This window comes from Nematostella vectensis, chromosome 11 (assembly GCF_932526225.1).
Source record: "Nematostella vectensis chromosome 11, jaNemVect1.1, whole genome shotgun sequence".
In the NCBI taxonomy this organism is placed as follows: Eukaryota; Metazoa; Cnidaria; class Anthozoa; order Actiniaria; family Edwardsiidae; genus Nematostella; species Nematostella vectensis.
Window position 1 is genome coordinate 8,269,367 of NC_064044.1, and position 18,913 is coordinate 8,288,279.

The 18,913-nt window shown below is 41.0% G+C and overlaps 1 protein-coding gene and 2 long non-coding RNA genes across 5 annotated transcripts; 1 reads left to right on the forward strand and 2 right to left on the reverse strand.

Annotated features, from left to right (window-relative positions):
- Nucleotides 1-60: 60 nt before the first annotated feature.
- Nucleotides 61-18,867, reverse strand: LOC5518430 (transmembrane 9 superfamily member 1). Of its 2 annotated transcripts, XM_048734096.1 has the most exons (17): nucleotides 18,629-18,867; nucleotides 18,399-18,488; nucleotides 16,941-17,022; nucleotides 16,436-16,540; nucleotides 15,852-15,970; nucleotides 14,802-14,911; nucleotides 8,071-8,131; nucleotides 7,888-7,959; nucleotides 7,463-7,526; nucleotides 6,921-7,004; nucleotides 6,721-6,796; nucleotides 6,457-6,506; nucleotides 5,829-5,921; nucleotides 5,274-5,384; nucleotides 4,464-4,626; nucleotides 3,362-3,553; nucleotides 61-2,437 (listed from the first exon to the last, which is right to left on the reverse strand). In XM_048734096.1, the coding sequence occupies exons 1-17, from the start codon at nucleotides 18,719-18,721 to the stop codon at nucleotides 2,236-2,238; spliced, it is 1,767 nt and encodes a 588-aa protein (XP_048590053.1). In that variant the 5' UTR covers nucleotides 18,722-18,867; the 3' UTR covers nucleotides 61-2,235. The 2 variants fall into 2 exon arrangements, with proteins under 2 accessions (XP_048590053.1, XP_048590054.1); XM_048734097.1 differs by lacking the exons at nucleotides 61-2,437; nucleotides 3,362-3,553 and adding an exon at nucleotides 3,877-3,921.
- On the reverse strand, nucleotides 9,547-13,092 carry LOC125573569. 2 transcript variants are annotated; one of them, XR_007314111.1, is made up of 2 exons: nucleotides 12,908-13,092; nucleotides 9,547-9,600 (listed from the first exon to the last, which is right to left on the reverse strand). It is a non-coding gene; the product is annotated as an uncharacterized LOC125573569 (long non-coding RNA). The 2 variants fall into 2 exon arrangements; XR_007314112.1 differs by lacking the exon at nucleotides 12,908-13,092 and adding an exon at nucleotides 11,291-12,898.
- Nucleotides 9,594-13,265, forward strand: LOC125573568. The gene is made up of 2 exons (XR_007314110.1): nucleotides 9,594-9,901; nucleotides 13,212-13,265. It is a non-coding gene; the product is annotated as an uncharacterized LOC125573568 (long non-coding RNA).
- Nucleotides 18,868-18,913: the final 46 nt, after the last annotated feature.

Here is an 18,913-nt window from a genome sequence, read left to right on the forward strand (position 1 = left end):
AAATTATTTCTGGTCGCGTTTTTCATTAATGCAGATTTTCTTATAACTAGAAACTATACATTCAACAATATAACAATATTTTATTACACATTGAAATTATTTTTTCCACCTAAAGCTTTCATTTTAACTGTGCATCCCCCCCTCCTGTAGACTGGGCCATATAGCACCCGGCATTCAAACTAAATCAAACTATATTGATGAATACCGAATATATATATATATATATTTTACATTTAGCCGAACAGGGGAACCCACCACATCTTGGATGGTTTACCAGACAATAACGGATTGCACTTGTCAAGTCACGTGACTTTTTGAGTAGCAAATTCAAGCCAAAATAAACACAGAAATGACTGCGTTGGTCACGCCAAAAAACGACAAAAAAAAACTCAAATGTAAGCGCTAAATAAGTTGCTTTTTGTTGCTGTTATTTTGCCGCTAAAAGCCTGAGCGCGCACTTGTTTGCAACCCAAACAGTCACGTGATCTGCTAGTGCAAGCCGACCTTTGGGGTCATGCGTTACTTGAGCGCGAAAGCGAGGTCCTTGCATGTAGGAGCTTATTGGAGTAGAATAGAGGACATGCGCTAAGAGATCACGTGACTTTTCTGGGTGGCAAATTCAAAAAAAAAATCAAAAATGACTGCGCCCGTCACACAAGAGAACGACGAAAAAAAAATCTTTAAATGAAACTAAACATTTTCTGAAAAAAAGGAATTCTGGCTTTTTTCGTAAGCGTTGAATAAGTTGCTTTTTGTTGCTGTTGTTTTACCGCTAAAAGCCTGGGCGAGCGCGAGTTTGCCACCCAAACAGTCACTTGATCTCTTAGCGCAAGTCCCCTATTGCAGGTAAACTCTAGCCTGCGTAGCGGCTCAAGGGAAGGGAGACTACGCAGGATAGGTAAACTTCTGATTAAATGGGCTTCAAATATCGTAAATTGGTTTTAGTAATAAACTATTTACAGCGCTTTTCAATATTGTGCGAACTTTCAATTACAATTTCCCAGAGCTGAATAACCTTGTCGCTTCCGTCATTCAAAATCGTTGAAGTGTTTTAATTGGCCAGCTCTGAAATGGTTTCTAATCACGCCGACCAATCAAAAAGCTCCAAACATAATTCTATTAATTTGGATGACGGAAAGTAGCAAGGCAAAGCGGTTTAGCAGATGGAAATTATTTACGAGACTTCGCAGGATATAGAAAATCGCAGTAAAACGGCTGTAAACAAACGCCGACTTGTCAAATTATGGCTTTACGTACTCAATCTTTCTATAGGAAACACATCTAAAAAACGGCCCTGCTACCAGCCGACCGGCCGACCATTTTCTCACGGGAGACAGTCCTGACCATAACAGATTTACAAAAAACATTCCGTCTCCAACAGGGTATTTTGTCTCTTAGTTCACCGGGTATATTGCGACACCTAACTTCTAAAACTAGCCTGGAACATTCAAGGGCAAAATTATTTCATAAATATTTACAGTTGCAAATACAGACTATAGCGTTATTGAACGAAACCTTAATTGACAATTGAAATGCTACGGAGACATGAAAAGAGAAACACCTATAACTCGAAATCCCTTCTAACTCGAAAAGACTCCAAGTTCCCAAAGTACTGATGTTCAATCAATTCTACTCGGATAACTCCCAGAACTACTCGCTAACTCGAAAGGACTAAAAAACAAATGTGTAATCGGGTAACTTGAGCTCCCCGCTGACTTAAACTGACTCCAAGTCCGCTAAATACTAATGCTCAATCAATTCTACTAACGGATAACTCGAACTTCCCGCTGAACTGCATCCTCCGGGACCCAGGGCGTCGCGGAGATCGGGCACACAGGGAGCGAGTGCCCGATCTTCGCTACGCCCTGGGTCCCCGAAGATGGCTGCTTTTCGTCTTCTTTGAGATTTCGAGTTGAAGGGATGATAACAAAATTAACCAATTAACACGCTAGAAACAGTCTTGATTGACACGAATCTCACGCGAGCTCAAGCATTTCTTAACCTTGCTGCTAAGGTTCATGTCAATCAAAAAGTGCGTTTCTCGTATCCTTTTTGTGAAACTTCCTGCACTGTCAAAGTGATAACGGTAGCGCGCGTGGCATTGTACCAAACCAATCAGCCTAGACACTGATTGGCCTAGGCGTTATAAAAAGCCAAATGCCTGAACTAGACAAGGTATCTAGTTTGGCTTATCGCGACTGTAGCTACGGCTGCACCGGGTCCATGTGGGATAAATCAGTCCATCTTGAGATTGACATAAATGTACCGTATGAACATGAGGGAGGCGAAAAAGGAGACAGTGCCAAGCATCAGAAAGAACACGTGACACGCCAGCAACGTGTAACCGAAGTACTGGACTGTCTGAAGGACTCCGGACATGTTGGAACGCTTGAAGTAATAGAACAGCGAGTAGCAGAAGACGTAAAGACCGGTGGACCTGTGGGGGGAGGGGCGGGGTTCAGTAACGGAACAATGAGAGGTAGAACACGTTGAGATAGGTGGATCTGTGGGGGGAGGGGGTCAGTAATGGAACATTGAGAGGTAGAACACGTTGAGATAGGTGGATCTGTGGGGGGAGGGGGTCAGTAATGGAACATTGAGAGGTAGAACACGTTGAGATAGGTGGATCTGTGGGGGGAGGGGAGGGGGTCAGTAATGGAACATTGAGAGGTAGAACACGTTGAGATAGGTGGATCTGTGGGGGGAGGGGGTCAGTAATGGAACATTGAGAGGTAGAACACGTTGAGATAGGTGGATCTGTGGGGGAAGGGGCGGGGTGTCAGTAATGCGATAATGAGAGGTAGAACACGTTTAGTTAGTTGGATCTGTGTGTGCGTGTTGGGGATGGGATGGAAATCTATAATTATAACGATAAGTGCCTGCGGTAGGCACGGACCCCAGGGGTACTCCCCTGGGTTATTTTGTGAGGACTGTGTGGTTGTCACATGACATGTAATGGCAAGTTTGGAGACTCTCTCGTTGCGTGACAAGCGCGCCGGAAGCAGCGTGACAAACTCTGAGCTTAGCACAGACCGCCAACACTAAAGGCCACTTTTTGCGACGCACATAACGAGACACATATTTCACGACATTGTTGCATGACACGTGTTGCGTGACAAAGGTTAAGTGAAGCGTGACAACAATTGCGTGTAACGTGGCACAAGTTTACACATTTGCACATTACGTGACACATATTTCACGACATTGTTGCATGACACGTGTTGCGTGACAAAGGTTACGTGAAGCGTGACAACAATTGCGTGTAACGTGGCACAAGTTTACACATTTGCACATTACGTGACACATATTTCACGACATTGTTGCATGACACGTGTAGCGTGATATAAGTTGCGTGACTTACCCTGAGCTTAGCACAGAACGCCACCACCAGTGGTAATCTTCAGACGAGAGCTGGAAGTAGGTCAGGGCTATTGAGATACACGCGGTCACGCTCAGCAGAATGATGAAGACGATGAGGAGTATGCCGTACAGCGTGTACTGTTCCCGTCCCCAAAGGGTAGCGAAGATATAGTACAGCTCCACAGAAATAGCGCTATATGGAGGGAACAATAGGTTAGGGATATTAGCGATTATGGCTCAGGTCCCCAGAGGATAGCGAAGATATAGTACAGCTCCACAGAAATAGCACTATATGGAGGGAACAATAGGTTAGGGATATTATCGAGTATAGTCCCCAGAGGGTAGCGAAGATATAGTACAGCTACACAGAAATAGCACTATATGGAGGGAACAATAGGTTAGGGATATTATCGAGTATAGTCCCCAGAGGGTAGCGAAGATAAAGTACAGCTACACAGAAATAGCGCTATATGGAGGGAACAATAGGTTAGGTATATTAGCGATTATGGCTCAGGTCCCCAGAGGGTAGCGAAGGTATAGTACAGCTACACAGAAATAGCGCTATATCGAGGGAACGTTCCGTATAGGTAGACGTAAAAAGCGCTTAATGGAGGGAACAACAGGTTAGGGATATTGATAGAGTACTGTTCCCTTCCCTAGAGTGTAGTGAAGATATAGTACAGCTCGACGGAAATAGTGCTACATGGAGGGAACAACGGGTAGGTAAGGGGTGTTGGCGGAGTACTGGTCCTGTCCCCAGGGATTACTGAAGATTTGTATGCCATATAAAAGACAGGCTTTAACGGAACATGAATTATGACACTTCAGCCATATGTTTAAGTTTTAAGTTTTCATAATCACGAAATTCCCAAAACAAGAAATTCCGAATTAACTTACTGGAGAGCCGGTTAGCAGGCCAAGTCATATAAGACAAAAACTTCAAACCTAAAAACCTCGATCAATGACCCTACAACAACTTTTTGTAGGCCATTGTAAATGCACTGAAAAAAGGTAGGCTGAATGGAATTCCAAAGGCCTCCCAACCATCTAACTAGGGTGGGAAGCCTGTGGTAAATCGTGCGGGATCATTTGCCGAGACTGACCTGAACGGCAGAAAGCCGCCAACGAGCATGTGCACGGAGACACTTCGGTACCACGGGACGGGCGGGATCTCCCGCGGGATGTTCTTAGTTCTGCAGGGAGCATCAAAACTGGTGGCGGAATTCTTGCCGAAGATACCTCCTATAACGGTGAGTGGGAAGCCGACTGCAAACAGGGCAGAAAGGGGCCATTAACCCAAGAGAGATGTAATAGGCATGGCTAGAAAGACTTCGAAAATGCTGCATGGCTAAAAAGACTTCAGACAAGCTGTAGAAAAACTTGATGATCTGTGTAGGCGTGGTGGAATCAGAGAAATATATCAATACAAGGGTGAAGTTGAATGTTTTACGCCTCTGAGAAAATAGAGTGGTTTCGCTTCCGTTTTGAGGATAAATCCTTCGCCAGAGCTCTTTTGTTTATGCGAAGGGCTTATGCTTGAGATGTTAGCGGAACGACTCTGCTTCCAAATATGCATTGTAATGATTTATTTCCCTGAAAGGTAATAGCCCTGGATGAAAGGTAAAATAATTGATGATTTGATGAGGATAAGTAAACGCCCTTACACACGTACACTTAGAACGTGCATGCGACATTTCTTTTTAAATAGCGCACATTTTACTATAAGGATTATTTTCGTGCTTAGTAAACGGAATTTATCACATTTTCACCGTGATGCGTGATCCTTACCTTTCTGTGAATCGTGGCAGGGAGTATTTGATCCCGATAAAACGTTTCTCTATTGTTTTTTGCTAAGTAAACTTCAATCTTTTTTTCAGAATTGCGGTGCATTACGGGTAGATCGCTTAACGTACCTATGAGCCATATAAACATAAGCAGAATGATGGTGGTGTACGGGAGGGCCTGGGTCGACTGGTAGATCCACGCCACTGAGTTGGAGATGCTCCAAATAAGGAAGAAAGGGACTGGGGAAGAAGAAGTGTCATTATTCGTTACTGACTTACTGTAAAATGCTCTTCTAACGCCCTGGGGCCGGTTCCTAGAAAGCAGGTTTGCGCGTACCAAGGGATAAATAAGGCTATCTTGACATTTGATTGGATAAAAAGGGTATTCATCCCTTGGGTAAGCGTTAACCTGATTTCTAGGAACCCGGCCCGGCGCTTATTTAGTTTTGCGAGTTGCAAGGAGAGCACTTATTCGAAGCAGAGTAACATTATGTTAAAATGTTTCAAATAAGCTCATTTCACATCAAATAAGGCAGAGAACTTCTTGAAGTACCCAAATGTAATACCAGACAAATCATAAAATGCGACTTGTGATAGGACGTTGAGATTTGTAGCATCCTTCCGAGCATTCATAAAAAGCACGAGGATGGAAACACGGTAATTCCTGGACATTTGGTATTGTACCTGAGAAGAGGCAAGTTGTGAGAACGTTGTTCCACACCCACTTGGTTCCACCAATCTTCCTGTAAAATGAGCTGGACACAAAGCCAGAGATACCTAGACAAAATGATGAATAATTATATAAATACACAACTACTATAAAAACTGCTCTCTTCTGTTTAGCCTTCTCTAGAGTCACCCATAACCCAGCCCCCACTCAAGATGATCTCAGTAACCAGTGCTAATAGTAACAAAGATCTCATTCGGGCTCTCACAGGCGGTGGAAATTCAATGCCTCCAGCCCCTCCTGTTTGAGACAAAATTAAGAAATATGAAATGATAATGGGATTTTTTTATAGTAAACCTCATTACTTCATATTCAGCAAGCAATCACAAGAATGAATGTCTCTTTAGAACATAGATTAAAGAATGTCTATCAACCACTCCTTTGTTACAATTAAAAATACAACAGCTCATTTGCAAGAAAACTTTAAAATAACCATCCCCCATTAAAGTCTTTATTGATGATATTTGATTAAAAGTTTCTCAGTTACTTGCTTGAATTAGCCAATGGAAATGGATTCTTTGAGTCGCTCGGCATTGTGCAGGAGCATAAAATGGCGGTGCAATTGGCATTCTCTAGTATACTTACAGCAGGTCAGGGCATATAGCAGGACTGCAGCAGTATTCATGGACCCATGCCTGGCAACAGACCAATAAAATAGGCTTAGCAAGACAAAGCGAACAAAATTCCATATCAACTAAAGTTCATGTATCATTCTTTTTTTTTGCCTCTCTGGTTTGTTAGAAAAGTCTTGTCAATCAGATAGTATGTGTTTTACATCCTCATTGTTGTTTTTATTTGAATTAAAATTGGTTGTGCTGTCACATTGCACAATATGATAGGTTAACTAACCTGTGAACATTGAACATTCCAAACAAAGCCATGAAAATGATCCCAAAACACAGAGCAAGGAACTGTGATCCCACACCTAAAGGAAAATAAAATCATCAGGAAACATGAGGGAAGGCCTTGACAGGGAGGGGGGGGGGGGGGGCATGTAAATAAATGAGCTGTTGGGAGAGGAAAAATACTAAAAGGGGTCACTTCTTTACCCAGTATAGCACACAGCAAGCTCTTCTGTTGTGGGAATCTGAATACATCAGTGTGTATTATCTTCCAGCCATAGTCATCTGTATCTGTAGATTGAAAATATTTCATTTTTACCCAATAATTAATTCTGAACACCTGGGTATTCAAAGCCTGTGTATTCTTACAAGTTTTCGGACCTCGGTTCGTGTGATGTTACAGGAAACATTCTTAAACTTCTCTTACTTATAGTTAAGAATCTCTGTGCACAGAAAACTTGATGCCAGTATGCCAGCGACTAAGCGGAGTTCTTAAAAAAGCTGAAGCAAATTTGACCACCAGTTCTTAAAGGGGGAATATATTGGTGAGGGTATAACCAGGGATATAAAGCTTGCATCAAAACATTGTATTTTTCTACATGATCTCCAAATGCTTCTTTTATTTATGTGATCAACTTAGGGTCACAACACCCTTGCTTGGAATTTTGTGCTTAATGCCAAACATGGTAGCTTTATACACACAAGGACATGGAAAATGGCTCTACAATTTGTTTTTGGGACATACGAACCCAAATCTTCGACCTCATCATCTGTCATATTGTATCTTGCAAAATCATTCTTGAGAACTCGCATCTAAAAAAAACACACAACAATCCTTATAAAGAACTAAGACATTACTACTATATTGGTTATAATGAGAAACATAAGGCATAATAAAAGCCTTTAGAGAGCCTCTGACAGCCATCATATTTTATTGAGTTTGGTCAGTAAAGCATAAGTCTTTCTTTTCAGGTAGTTATTTTGAGATTTCGTTACATAATTGTCTTCTAATATTGGTTGTAAACAAAAACAAAGACTTGTGTTTGAAAATGCTTTTAAAAAAAGATAAGGTATCAGAGGCTACTAAAAATAAGTCAGTCTTCTCACAGAACTTTCTGTGTTGAGGAAAGAATCATTACGGGTACATATGAAAAATAATAAAATAACTGCTTACCAAAATAATAATAACAAATCCAAGCAGAAGGAACACCAGAACGGCGGAGTTGATGATTGACAGCCAGTGGATCTACAAAAAAAAGCCCTTGCTGTATAAATTGTATTTTTTACTAGAGACCTTCTATTAGGGCAAATTAAAATTGAAGCTAAAAAATCTTTGTTACGTGACATAGGCTCATACCTCCAGTGTTTTGGGGAAAAATCTTCCTCCTTCCTTCTTGGATCTCTGGGTGTACTGCTTGCTGGAAAGGTGAACATCAACAATGATAACAAACTTAGTAAAAAATGATATAACAACTACAATTTTAAAATAAATTACACAAAACATGTTGTCCGCCAATAAAAAAACTTTTTTTTATGCCTATTGCTATTCTTGTCAAGTTTTCTTTTCATTGAACCCCCTTCCCACTTTTTAATGTTGTATGTCACAATATTCAAATTTGGAGATAGACAGCCTATGCTGTACAACATTGTGTGTGTGTGGGGGGGTGTACAGGACCGGAAATGATCCCAGAACCCGAAACAATCCCAGGACCCGAAACGATCCCCAGAAGTACCCCAACTGATCCTCGGACCCGAAATGATACCGAAGAGTCCCCGAAATCAATCCCAAGGAATTGCGGAAATGGACAAAGGGAAAGCAGAAGAAATACTAGCAATTCTTGAAGCATAATTAAGGGTTAACAGCGACTCGATTTCTAAACAAAGTGACTTAAAAATATTGAATTCCAACACAATACTTCTATTTATTACATTGCCCGGCGTTTAACCCGTAAACAGAGTCCAAAACAAATATACAACTTTAAATTGCTACTGAAAGGAATACAGCATAAACATAGCACAGCTTTGCTCAGATCAACCAAAATTTTGACCTTCCATCACACTTAACATTTTGCGGTTCCGACACATGACTCTGACACTATAAATCTCATTTCCGGTAAACATCACCCCTAAAAATTAGTATTCATTTGACAACCAAACATGTATTTATACACAAAATCCTAGTTCACACGAGCAAATATTTACCGACACATTTTAGGCAGCCGGTTTGGCCGAGAAGAAGGAATGACAAAAGCACACTGAGTAATACACTCGAACAACCCTTCTACTACCGATGCAAAATATTAAGAGGATGTGCCTTTTGTTGAAAGCAATATTATTTGAGTTTTGAATTTCCTCATAACACTTTCCCATTTAAAAATGTACTTTCCCATTTAAATGTGTACTTTTGCGAGAGCGTTGTTTTCACGTCCTCAAACCGCGGGTCAACCAATCAGAGACCGTCACTTCAATAGCCTTAATTCAACGCGTCTGGAAAACGCCAGTCAGCCAATGAAATGATCTTGAAATTTGAGCCTTCGTGATTCCGCGTTCTTCCACGCGACCTGACCAATCACACTGAATCATTCTTATCCCGCAAAAAGGGCAATACAAATAGCCTTCTGACAACAGATGCAGATTGCCGGTGATAACGATAATTAACGCGGACTAGGGGTCAGAAGAGATCAAATGGAGAAGATGACTTTAGAAAATAAAAGGAGTAGCCTTCAAAACTACGTATAGTACCCGAACTTTAACAAGTCATTAAACAAGCTATTTCTAAAACCAACACCAAGGACACTCGAATTGGCTTACCCTAGTAATGACCTTTTTCTTCTTTGCACAGCTCTCCCAGAATCTCTTTTCGCTATACCAAATATGTCATGTCTTTCTGTGAACAATTCACCAAGTGGGTATTTTTAGTGTTCCCAGGTCGGACTAATCATACTTGATCTCAATGAACCAAAGACTTGTGATGGCGCGAAACGAAATTGGCGCCCTTTTAGTCCCGTTGGCTCGAACACGGCTGTATCCAGCCCAAATTTGTCTGCCATCCAAATCAAATATTGTTCTTTTTGCCATCGGTTTCATCCAAGAATGACCCATTCGTATTGTTCTCATTATAAAAAGATGCAGGAGAGAAATCTTCTAGCTCACGCTGCACATGATGCCGTGTAACACGAGATCTCAGGGTATGGAATGAATTGATAAACAATTTACTGTTTCAACAGATTCGGATTATACAGCAAATCAAAGTGCGTTTTCGAACGCAGAACGTGCAATCTGTAATATAGGTGAACTCGAAAAATACCACCGTGTTTCGAAGCAATCACATACGAAAAACCCCTTTAATAAAGCAAACCTCTAACTACTGAAACATCTCACCGAAACGTGAAAGAGGAAGATAGTATACAACATCATCATTTATTACAAGGAGAACGAATAAAAGCCAATCACATTCCCAATCAGTGCGTTTGCAGACGCAACGAGTGTCTAGGATCGATTTACAAAGATACATAGGCATGGAAAGCCGGTAAAAATTTTAGTGTACTATGTATCTAAAGTGACTAGCCTTTAAACAATATATCGGCGTTTTCTTACTTTGTAAGTCAAGCAAGCAAAATGTTTTCTTCATTTCACAGAGATTGGACATAGCCATGCGTTATATTTTCTTCTCAATAGACACTCAAGAGTAGGCTTTGAAAACAAACCGGAAACTGTGCGTTTTAAAGACGCAGGTTAGTCAATAGTGTGAAAGAATCTAATTTTCGGTACGAGAAACACATTATGGCGTTTGTAATTGGTTGTTAGAAGACGAGGTTGATAAAACTTTCTTATTCAAACATCAAAAGCAAGCTGTTATAAGTTGATTTACGTCTAGTTATGTGCTTTGGGAAAGCACCCGACTCCGGGACAGATGGAGCACCAAAGGTTGAGCTCTCTGTTGGTGGTCATATGATATGATTAACAAACTGCTATCTTGTAAGCTAGGAGATAAGGCCCGAGCTAGGGAGCTTTGCTCTTTGCACACAAGCATTCCAAGCACCAGTCGAGCAAAAGAGCGCATCAATATAATTCTAGAGAAAAATCAAAAGATTTGAACAGATAATCTGTTTAAAAGAATTTAGCCTATTATCATCCTACAGTATCGTAGATTCATGCATAGAGACAGTCGGATATTACAGCTTGGTGTTACATTTTTTCAACTTGACAAAGTTAGCACGTGGGAGCCCCAGCACATATACCCGCGGCTATTTACTCAAGTTGTGGTTGCTTCGAAACATGATGGTATTTTTCGAGTTCACCTATATTACAGATTGTACGTTTCTGCGTTCGAAAACGCACTTGCTACGTTTTGATTTGCTGTATAATCAGAATCTGTCAATATTTAATTGCAACAACAGCAAATTGTTTATCAATTCATTCCATACCCTGAGATCTTGTGTTACACGGCATCATGTGCAGCGTGAGCTAGAAGATCTTTTTATAATGAGAACAATACGAATGGGTCATTCTTGGAGGGAACCAATTGCAAAAAGAACGTGCAATCTGTAATATACGTAAGGGGTAACGATGGGTACCTTAAAATTTCGAAAATCTCGCAAAAATTTCGCAAAGTCTCGGAATCTCGGCGTTTTTACGGAAGTCTCGAAGTCTCGTTTTTCCCCACGACATTTTAGGATCGTGGAGCCTCTTTTTGTACCACGTTCTCGGAGTCTCTGTTAAACGCGATCTGTTTTATGTTGTTACTGCTAAGGGTTTCCCTCTTTTTCGAGTCTCGAGTCTTAAGCCTTTCCGCTCTAGCTATTCTTTTTCAACTAATGTTTATGACATACCTCGAGCAAGTTATCTGATGTCCGAACACAAGCTAGTAAAAGCTCGGACACGGATTCCGAAATTTGACTTAAAGTCTCGGGCTCGGATTCTAAAACGCGGTCTCGGCGCCTCGGCAAATCTCGAACTTACTCATCGCTACCCCTAAAAGGGGTCTCTAGAACGCGCCAACATCCCAGAACATCGGCTTTATTCTCAGAGCGTATTGTTCACTGTTTATTGGCAACAAAATGTCTAGTTCTCGAATAAACAACTACTTTTGGAAAATAGTAATCTGGCGGTGTTTAAAGTTTGCGAGGATATAATATTTTCACTGGCTTTCCATGCCTATATCTGTCTCTTGATCTCGTGCTTGCATGAATATCTAGACCGTTGCATTTTCGAACGCACTAATAGACATGCGATTGGTTTTATCCTAAGGGATAAATTACTTGACATTGTTATTTATACCCTGCTTAAACTCAAGCTCACCAAACTATATACAAAAATGCTCAATGAAATAAATTGTAGTCCACTACTTTGAATGTAAACCCAGGAAGGTGACATGAATGTAGGAAATATTATGAACTTATACCCAAAATTAAGCAAACCAAAAGCACATAACTAGCTTTAAAGACGTAAATCAACTATAAATCAACTAATAACAGCTTGCTTTGATGTTTGAACAAGAAAAATTATATCATGTTCTTACAAGCAATTACAAGCGCCATGTGTTTCTTGTACCGAAAATTAGATTCTTCTACACTATTGACTAGCCTGCGTCTTTAAAACGCACACTTTCCGGTTTGTTCGGGCCTTATCTCCTAGCTTACAAGATGGCAGTTTTTCATATCATATGACCACCAACAGAGAGCTCAACCTTTGGTGCTCCATCTGTCCCGGAGTCGGGTGCTTTCCTAAAGCACATAACTAGACGTAAATCAACTCATAACAGCTTGCTTTTGATGTTTGAATAAGAAAGTTGTATCAACCTCGTCTTCTAACAACCAATTACAAACGTCATAATGTGTTTCTCGTACCGAAAATTAGATTCTTTCACACTATTGACTAGCCTGCGTCTTTAAAACGCACAGTTTCCGGTTTGTTTTCAAAGCCTACTCTTGAGTGTCTATCGAGAAGTATAACGCATGGCTATGTCCGATCTCTGTGAAATGAACAAAACATTTTGCGTGCTTGATGTTTCAGTAGTTAGAGGTTTGCTTTATTAAAGGGGTTTTCCGTATGTGATTGCTTCGAAACACGATGGTATTTTTCGAGTTCACCTATATTACAGATTGCACGTTCTGCGTTCGAAAACGCACTTTGATTTGCTGTATAATCCGAATCTGTTGAAACAGTAAATTGTTTATCAATTCATTCCATACCCTGAGATCTCGTGTTACACGGCATCATGTGCAGCGTGAGCTAGAAGATTTCTCTCCTGCATCTTTTTATAATGAGAACAATACGAATGGGTCATTCTTGGATGAAACCGACGGCAAAAAGAACAATATTTGATTTGGATGCAGACAAATTTGGGCTGGATACAGCCGTGATCGAGCCAAGCAACGGGACTAAAAGGGCGCCAATTTCGTTTCGCGCCATCACAAGTCTTTGGTTCATTGAGATCAAGTATGATTAGTCCGACCTGGGAACACTAAAATTATCCACTTGGTGAATTGTTCACAGAAAGACATGACATATTTGGTATAGCGAAAAGAGATTCTGGGAGAGCTGTGCAAAGAAGAAAAAGGTCATTACTAGGGTAAGCCAATTCGAGTGTCCTTGGTGTTGGTTTTAGAAATAGCTTGTTTAATGACTTGTTAAAGTTCGAGTACTATACGTAGTTTTGAAGATGTAAGGCTACTCCTTTTATTTTCTAAAGTCATCTTCTCCATTTGATCTCTTCTGACCCCTAGTCCGCGTTAATTATCGTTATCACCTGCAATCTGCATCTGTTGACAGAAGGCTATTTGTATTGACCTTTTTGCGGGATAAGAATGATTCCGTGTGATTGGTCAAGTCGCGTCGAAGAACGCGGAATCACGAAGGCTCAAATTTCAAGATCATTTCATTGGCTGACTGGCGTTCTCCAGACGCGTTGAATTAAGGCTATTGAAGTGACGGTCTCTGATTGGTTGACCCGCGTTTTGAGGACGTGAAAACAACGCTCTCGCAAAAGTACACATTTAAATGGGAAAGTACATTTTTAAATGGGAAAGTGTTTCATGTAGTCATGCGTACACCCCGGCATGATCTCATGATATGATAGGTCTTTCATTCACCGAAAACAAACATGCCAAAAAATAACTTTTCGCTAACATTTCGCTTCCTATGAAAAGCAGCATGTCCTATCTTAAAGACTTTCTTTTATGGGTTGTTATGTAAAAATGATTTATCCACACCGGGTTCTTCAAATTACTATCACAGGAATTGTTAGTTGACCCCAAGTTCTGACACAACCACTGTATTTACCCCGCAGTCGTATATTAAAATCTTAATACTATAGTTTTAGTTGATATAAATATCCTTTTAATAACACAAACAAAGCTAAATGTTTCATATGTTTTTAGAACTGAAAGCCAATCCTTACACATTCCTTTAGTTGTCCATTACTGTAATTCCTTGGGGGTTCATTTCGGGGACTCTTGGGGATTGTTTCGGGTCCCGGGATCAGTTGGAGAACTTTCGGGGATCGTTTTGGGTCCTGGGATTGTTTTGGGTCCTGGGGTCATTTCGGGTCCTGTACAGAAGTTGGGGGGAGGGGTGGGTAGTGGTTTCAGGGGGGAAGGGTTGGGTGGTGGTTTCAGGGGGAGGGGTGGGTAGTGATTTCAGGGGGAGGAGTGGGTGGTGGTTTCAGGGGGAGGGGTGGGTAGTGGTTTCAGGGGGAGGGGTGGTCGGTGGTTAAAGGGGGGAGGGGTGGGTGGTGGTTTCAAATTCTTTTTAGCTTTCAAAAGTGGGGGGGCTGGCACCATCCCCTCCCCTTCCGCCGCCCCGCTCCCTGTTGTGTTGAGGGTGAACGGGAGTTGTTGAGTTCTTTTTTTTAGTACAATTGAAGAGAAGAAATAAGGCACAGAAACGGCTGCAGCAATCATGGCAGAGAGCGATTTCTGGGGCTGGGAACATTGTCTTGGATTTTGGGGGATCAGAAAAGGGGGGACTTTGGTGGGAGGGGGACTCTTTACTGATAAGACAATTAGAATAAAGATATTTCTGTATAGCGAAAGTTATTTATTCACAATAACTTGCTGTGGATTATGACTCTGCATGATTACTCACTTTGTTTGTTTCCAGGTCACACTGTAGGTGTGTTTCAGTTTGAATGGTACCTCAACATCATCTAAGTTGACAGGGTCATGGTCTTTAGTGGTGACGTTTGCTGATATGACCTAAAAGATAGGGTTCTCTCAGTGTATATACTGTAGTTAACAATCATTGATTTGTGTTAAGGATCATCATTATCATGATGATGCCATCCTGATCATAATCATCATAAAGATAAGGCCATTCTCTGCAAAATACTCACTGTCATCATCATCATCATCATCATCATCACCAACATCATCATCATCACCACCATCACTATCATCACTATCACCACCACTATCATCATCATCATCATCATCATCATCATCATCATCATCATCACCAACATCATCATCATCACCATCACTATCATCATCATCAATATCATCATCACCATCACTGTCATCATCATCATCATCATCACCATCACCACCACTATCATCATCATCTTCACCGTCATCACCACCACTATCATCATCATCATCACCATCACTATCATCATCATCACCATCACCACCACTATCATCATCATCTTCACCATCATCACCACCACTATCATCATCATCATCATCATCACCATCACCATCACCACCACTATCAGCGTCACCGTCACCGCCACCGCCACCGCCACCGCCACCGTCGTCACCACCACCACCACCACCACCACCATCATCATCATTATCATCATCATCTTCATCACCATCACCATCACCACCAACATCATTATCATCATAATCACCACCACTATCATCATCATCATCTTCATCATCACCATCATCACCAACATCATCATCATCATACTATCATCATCATAAATACCATCACAATAATTGTCATCACAAACATCATCATCACCATAATAACGCCATCACTATCAACACATCCTTCAACAATTCTCTAGTCATCACCAACATTATCAACTATAAAGGCTCTATTTAGTACTGCACCTCTTTTGAGCTCCCCTTTCTAATTATGCCGCTTCTAGGCCAAACATTTCAAAAAGCAAATAATCAAATATCATACCTGGTCACCATTGTATTCAATAGTAAAGTGCAGATGATTCCAGATAGAAATCTTGTGTCGGTGTGGAAGAATCTGGCCTTCTTCCAGATGGCCTATGAACCCTCGGACAGGGAGATCATCTAGAATAAATGTGGGATATAACCATCTAGAAAACATTGATCCCCTAGGGGATGCTTGGGTGTTGACAGGAAAGAAAGAGGGTGTTATTTTGGGCTTGTATGTACTTTGCCTGGGATTTTGGGGAGGTAAAAAATATTTATATTTTTGGGGTGTTTAGCATTTGACCCTGCATTAAAAAATACTTCTGTAAGGTAAAAGAGTGATGTACCAAAAATGTTTTTATATTCATGTCACCAATAATATCCAATCATTGTGAAACTTGTACTTGGGAAAGCATTAAAAACTTGTTTTTTGGGTTAAGATATTACAGTAAGGTATGTTTAGGGTTTGTTTAGGTGTACTGTAAGTTTCTATCTTTGTTATTTTGGTGTATCACATTAGGGCTCTATTAGATAATTCTCTCTACAATACACACAGAAAAAAGATGTCTATTAAACACACACAAGGAACTTTTTGTCACTTACCAACAACAAACTCAAAATAGTAGAGATCCTCAATAGCAGATTTAAGTTCACCAAGCTCCTCTTTGTTTAGCATCACTTCACACAATAATTGACTTTCAATATTTTCTGTGGAGTATCAGTCAGAGGAAATAAAAGTCAAACTTCAGGACAGTGGAAAAACTTATGCTTGATCGCCCACCTTAAACTCTACAATTTACATCACAAATATTTGCATGGATTTGATTGCAAAAAAAAGTCCTCAAACATTCTCTACACATGTCTTGAAATTGTGCAATTGTTACACAATAACGTTGAACCTACATGTGTTCTGTGCTAGAAATAGATGGAAATTTTCTGCTTGGCATTTAAAGGGGATATCAAGCAGGCCTTGACAACATTTGATTTTAGCTTGCCAACAAACTGTACATGTTTCAAGTTTCCCACACACTCAACTGAGAAGCTGAGAAGAATAGTACTTTCATTACATAGTTGAAAATACCTCAGGAACATCTTAAGCTTGGCTAACCTTTAAATTTGATGTTGTACATTGCAACTGCCATACGGTCTCCCTTTAAGACCTCTCCAAGTGTCAGACTTCGATGTTCCACCTAAATAATGGGAACAACAAACAAGAAAGAGTATTTAAATGCATTTAACAAGCTAAAACCTTTAGGTAGGAGGGATATAGGGTAGTAAAGGTTTGGCTGGAGTGTGTGTGGGAGGGGAATAAGGTAATGAGGGTTGGGGTGAGGTATGGGGGAGGGGATGGAGTGATAATGGATTAGGGTATATGGGGAAGGGGAATAGAGTAGAAAGGGTTGGGGTCTAGTGAGGTAGGGGGATTGAGTAGTGATGGTTTGGAAAGGGTGTGTAGGGGAGGAGAATATAGTAGTGATGGGCTGGTAATGGTGTATGGGAGAAGAGGATATAGCAGATTGTTTGGTTGGGGTATGGGGTGTTTAGGGTTCGGGTAGAGTGGTTAGGGTTCGGGTGTATGGGAGAAGGGGATATAGCAGATTGTTTGGTTGGGGTATGGGGTGTTTAGGGTTCGGGTAGAGTGGTTAGGGTTCGGGTGTATGGGAGAAGGGGATATAGCAGATTGTTTGGTTGGGGTATGGGGTGTTTAGGGTTCGGGTAGAGTGGTTAGGGTTCGGGTGTATGGGAGAAGGGGATATAGCAGATTGTTTGGTTGGGGTATGGGGTGTTTAGGGTTCGGGTAGAGTGGTTAGGGTTTGGGTGTATGGGAGAAGGGGATAGAGTAGTGGGGATCGGGGTGTATAGGAAAAGTGGATAAAGTAGTGGGGTTCGGGTGTATGGGAGAAGGGGAGAAGGGGATAGAGTAGTGGGGGTCGGGGTGTATAGGAAAAGGGGATAAAGTAGTGGGGGTCGGGGTGTATAGGAAAGGGGATAAAGTAGTGGGGGTCAGGGTGTATAGGAAAAGGGGATAAAGTAGTGGGGGTCAGGGTGTATAGGAAAAGGGGATAGAGTAGTGGGGGTCGGGGTGTATAGGAAAAGGGGATAAAGTAGTGGGGGTCGGGGTGTATAGGAAAATGGGATAGAGTAGTGGGGGTCGGGGTGTATAGGAAAAGGGGATAAAGTAGTGGGGGTCAGGGTGTATAGGAAAAGGGGATAGAGTAGTGGGGGTCGGGGTGTATAGGAAAAGGGGATAAAGTAGTGGGGGTCGGGGTGTATAGGAAAAGGGGATAGAGTAGTGGGGGTCGGGGTGTATAGGAAAAGGGGATAAAGTAGTGGGGGTTGAGTGGAGTAGACTGAGGAACAACATGAATCAATAGCTATGAAAATAATATCTTGTTGTAGTATTTTATTCATAAACACAGTCAAGAGCAAGGATTATTATTGCAATATAATTTTGCACAGTTAGATACTCTGATTAAAATATATGCTATGTACAATATACAGTGGTTATCCTTGTATTTTACGATAAAAGATAAGTTCACTATTATTATTCATTCAATTATTATACCTTATTGGGGCGACACACTGGAAGAGAGTAGTAATGGTACGTCTCTTGTGGGTTAAAATAAGGCCCGACTTTGTTAACAAACATTGCGATCTGTGAGAAAAACAATGAAAATTCGCGTGAATATCAAGCTTACTAATGAAATCAAAGAAACTTCAGAACTGAAACAAATAAGAAAGAAACGAGCTTAAATCATAATAGCCAGGAAGTAAAATGTTCGAAGTTTTTCTCACCTTCTCTCCATCTTTGTAGGTGCTTGCGGCGCTAAAATATACGCAAAAACATAGCCAAAACGCACCCAAATACAAGAACTTCCAAGCCGCCATATTGGAATTCCCGCGGAGGGCATCATGGGAGTTATAGACGTGGAAGTAGGCCCGGGATCTCGGCCATTGCCATGGAAACGATAGGTCGTAAATGGAACGAAATTTATTTAAGTTTACTGTAAAAATGGTAAAAAAGGAGATGGGTTAGTTTATGTTTAATCACTTATTTCTTTAAAAACTGAAACGATTAAA

Excerpts from the sequence above, each read along its gene's own strand:
- LOC5518430 (XM_048734096.1), bottom strand. The coding sequence starts at position 18,721 with ATGGCGGCTTGGAAGTTCTTGTATTTGGGTGCGTTTTGGCTATGTTTT. Across the intron at positions 6,797-6,920 it reads CTTGCTGTGTGCTATACTGG|GTGTGGGATCACAGTTCCTT; the intron begins GTAAAGAAGTGA and ends ATTTTCCTTTAG. Across the intron at positions 2,438-3,361 it reads CGTTCTGTGCTAAGCTCAGG|GTCCACCGGTCTTTACGTCT; the intron begins GTAAGTCACGCA and ends CTCCCCCCACAG.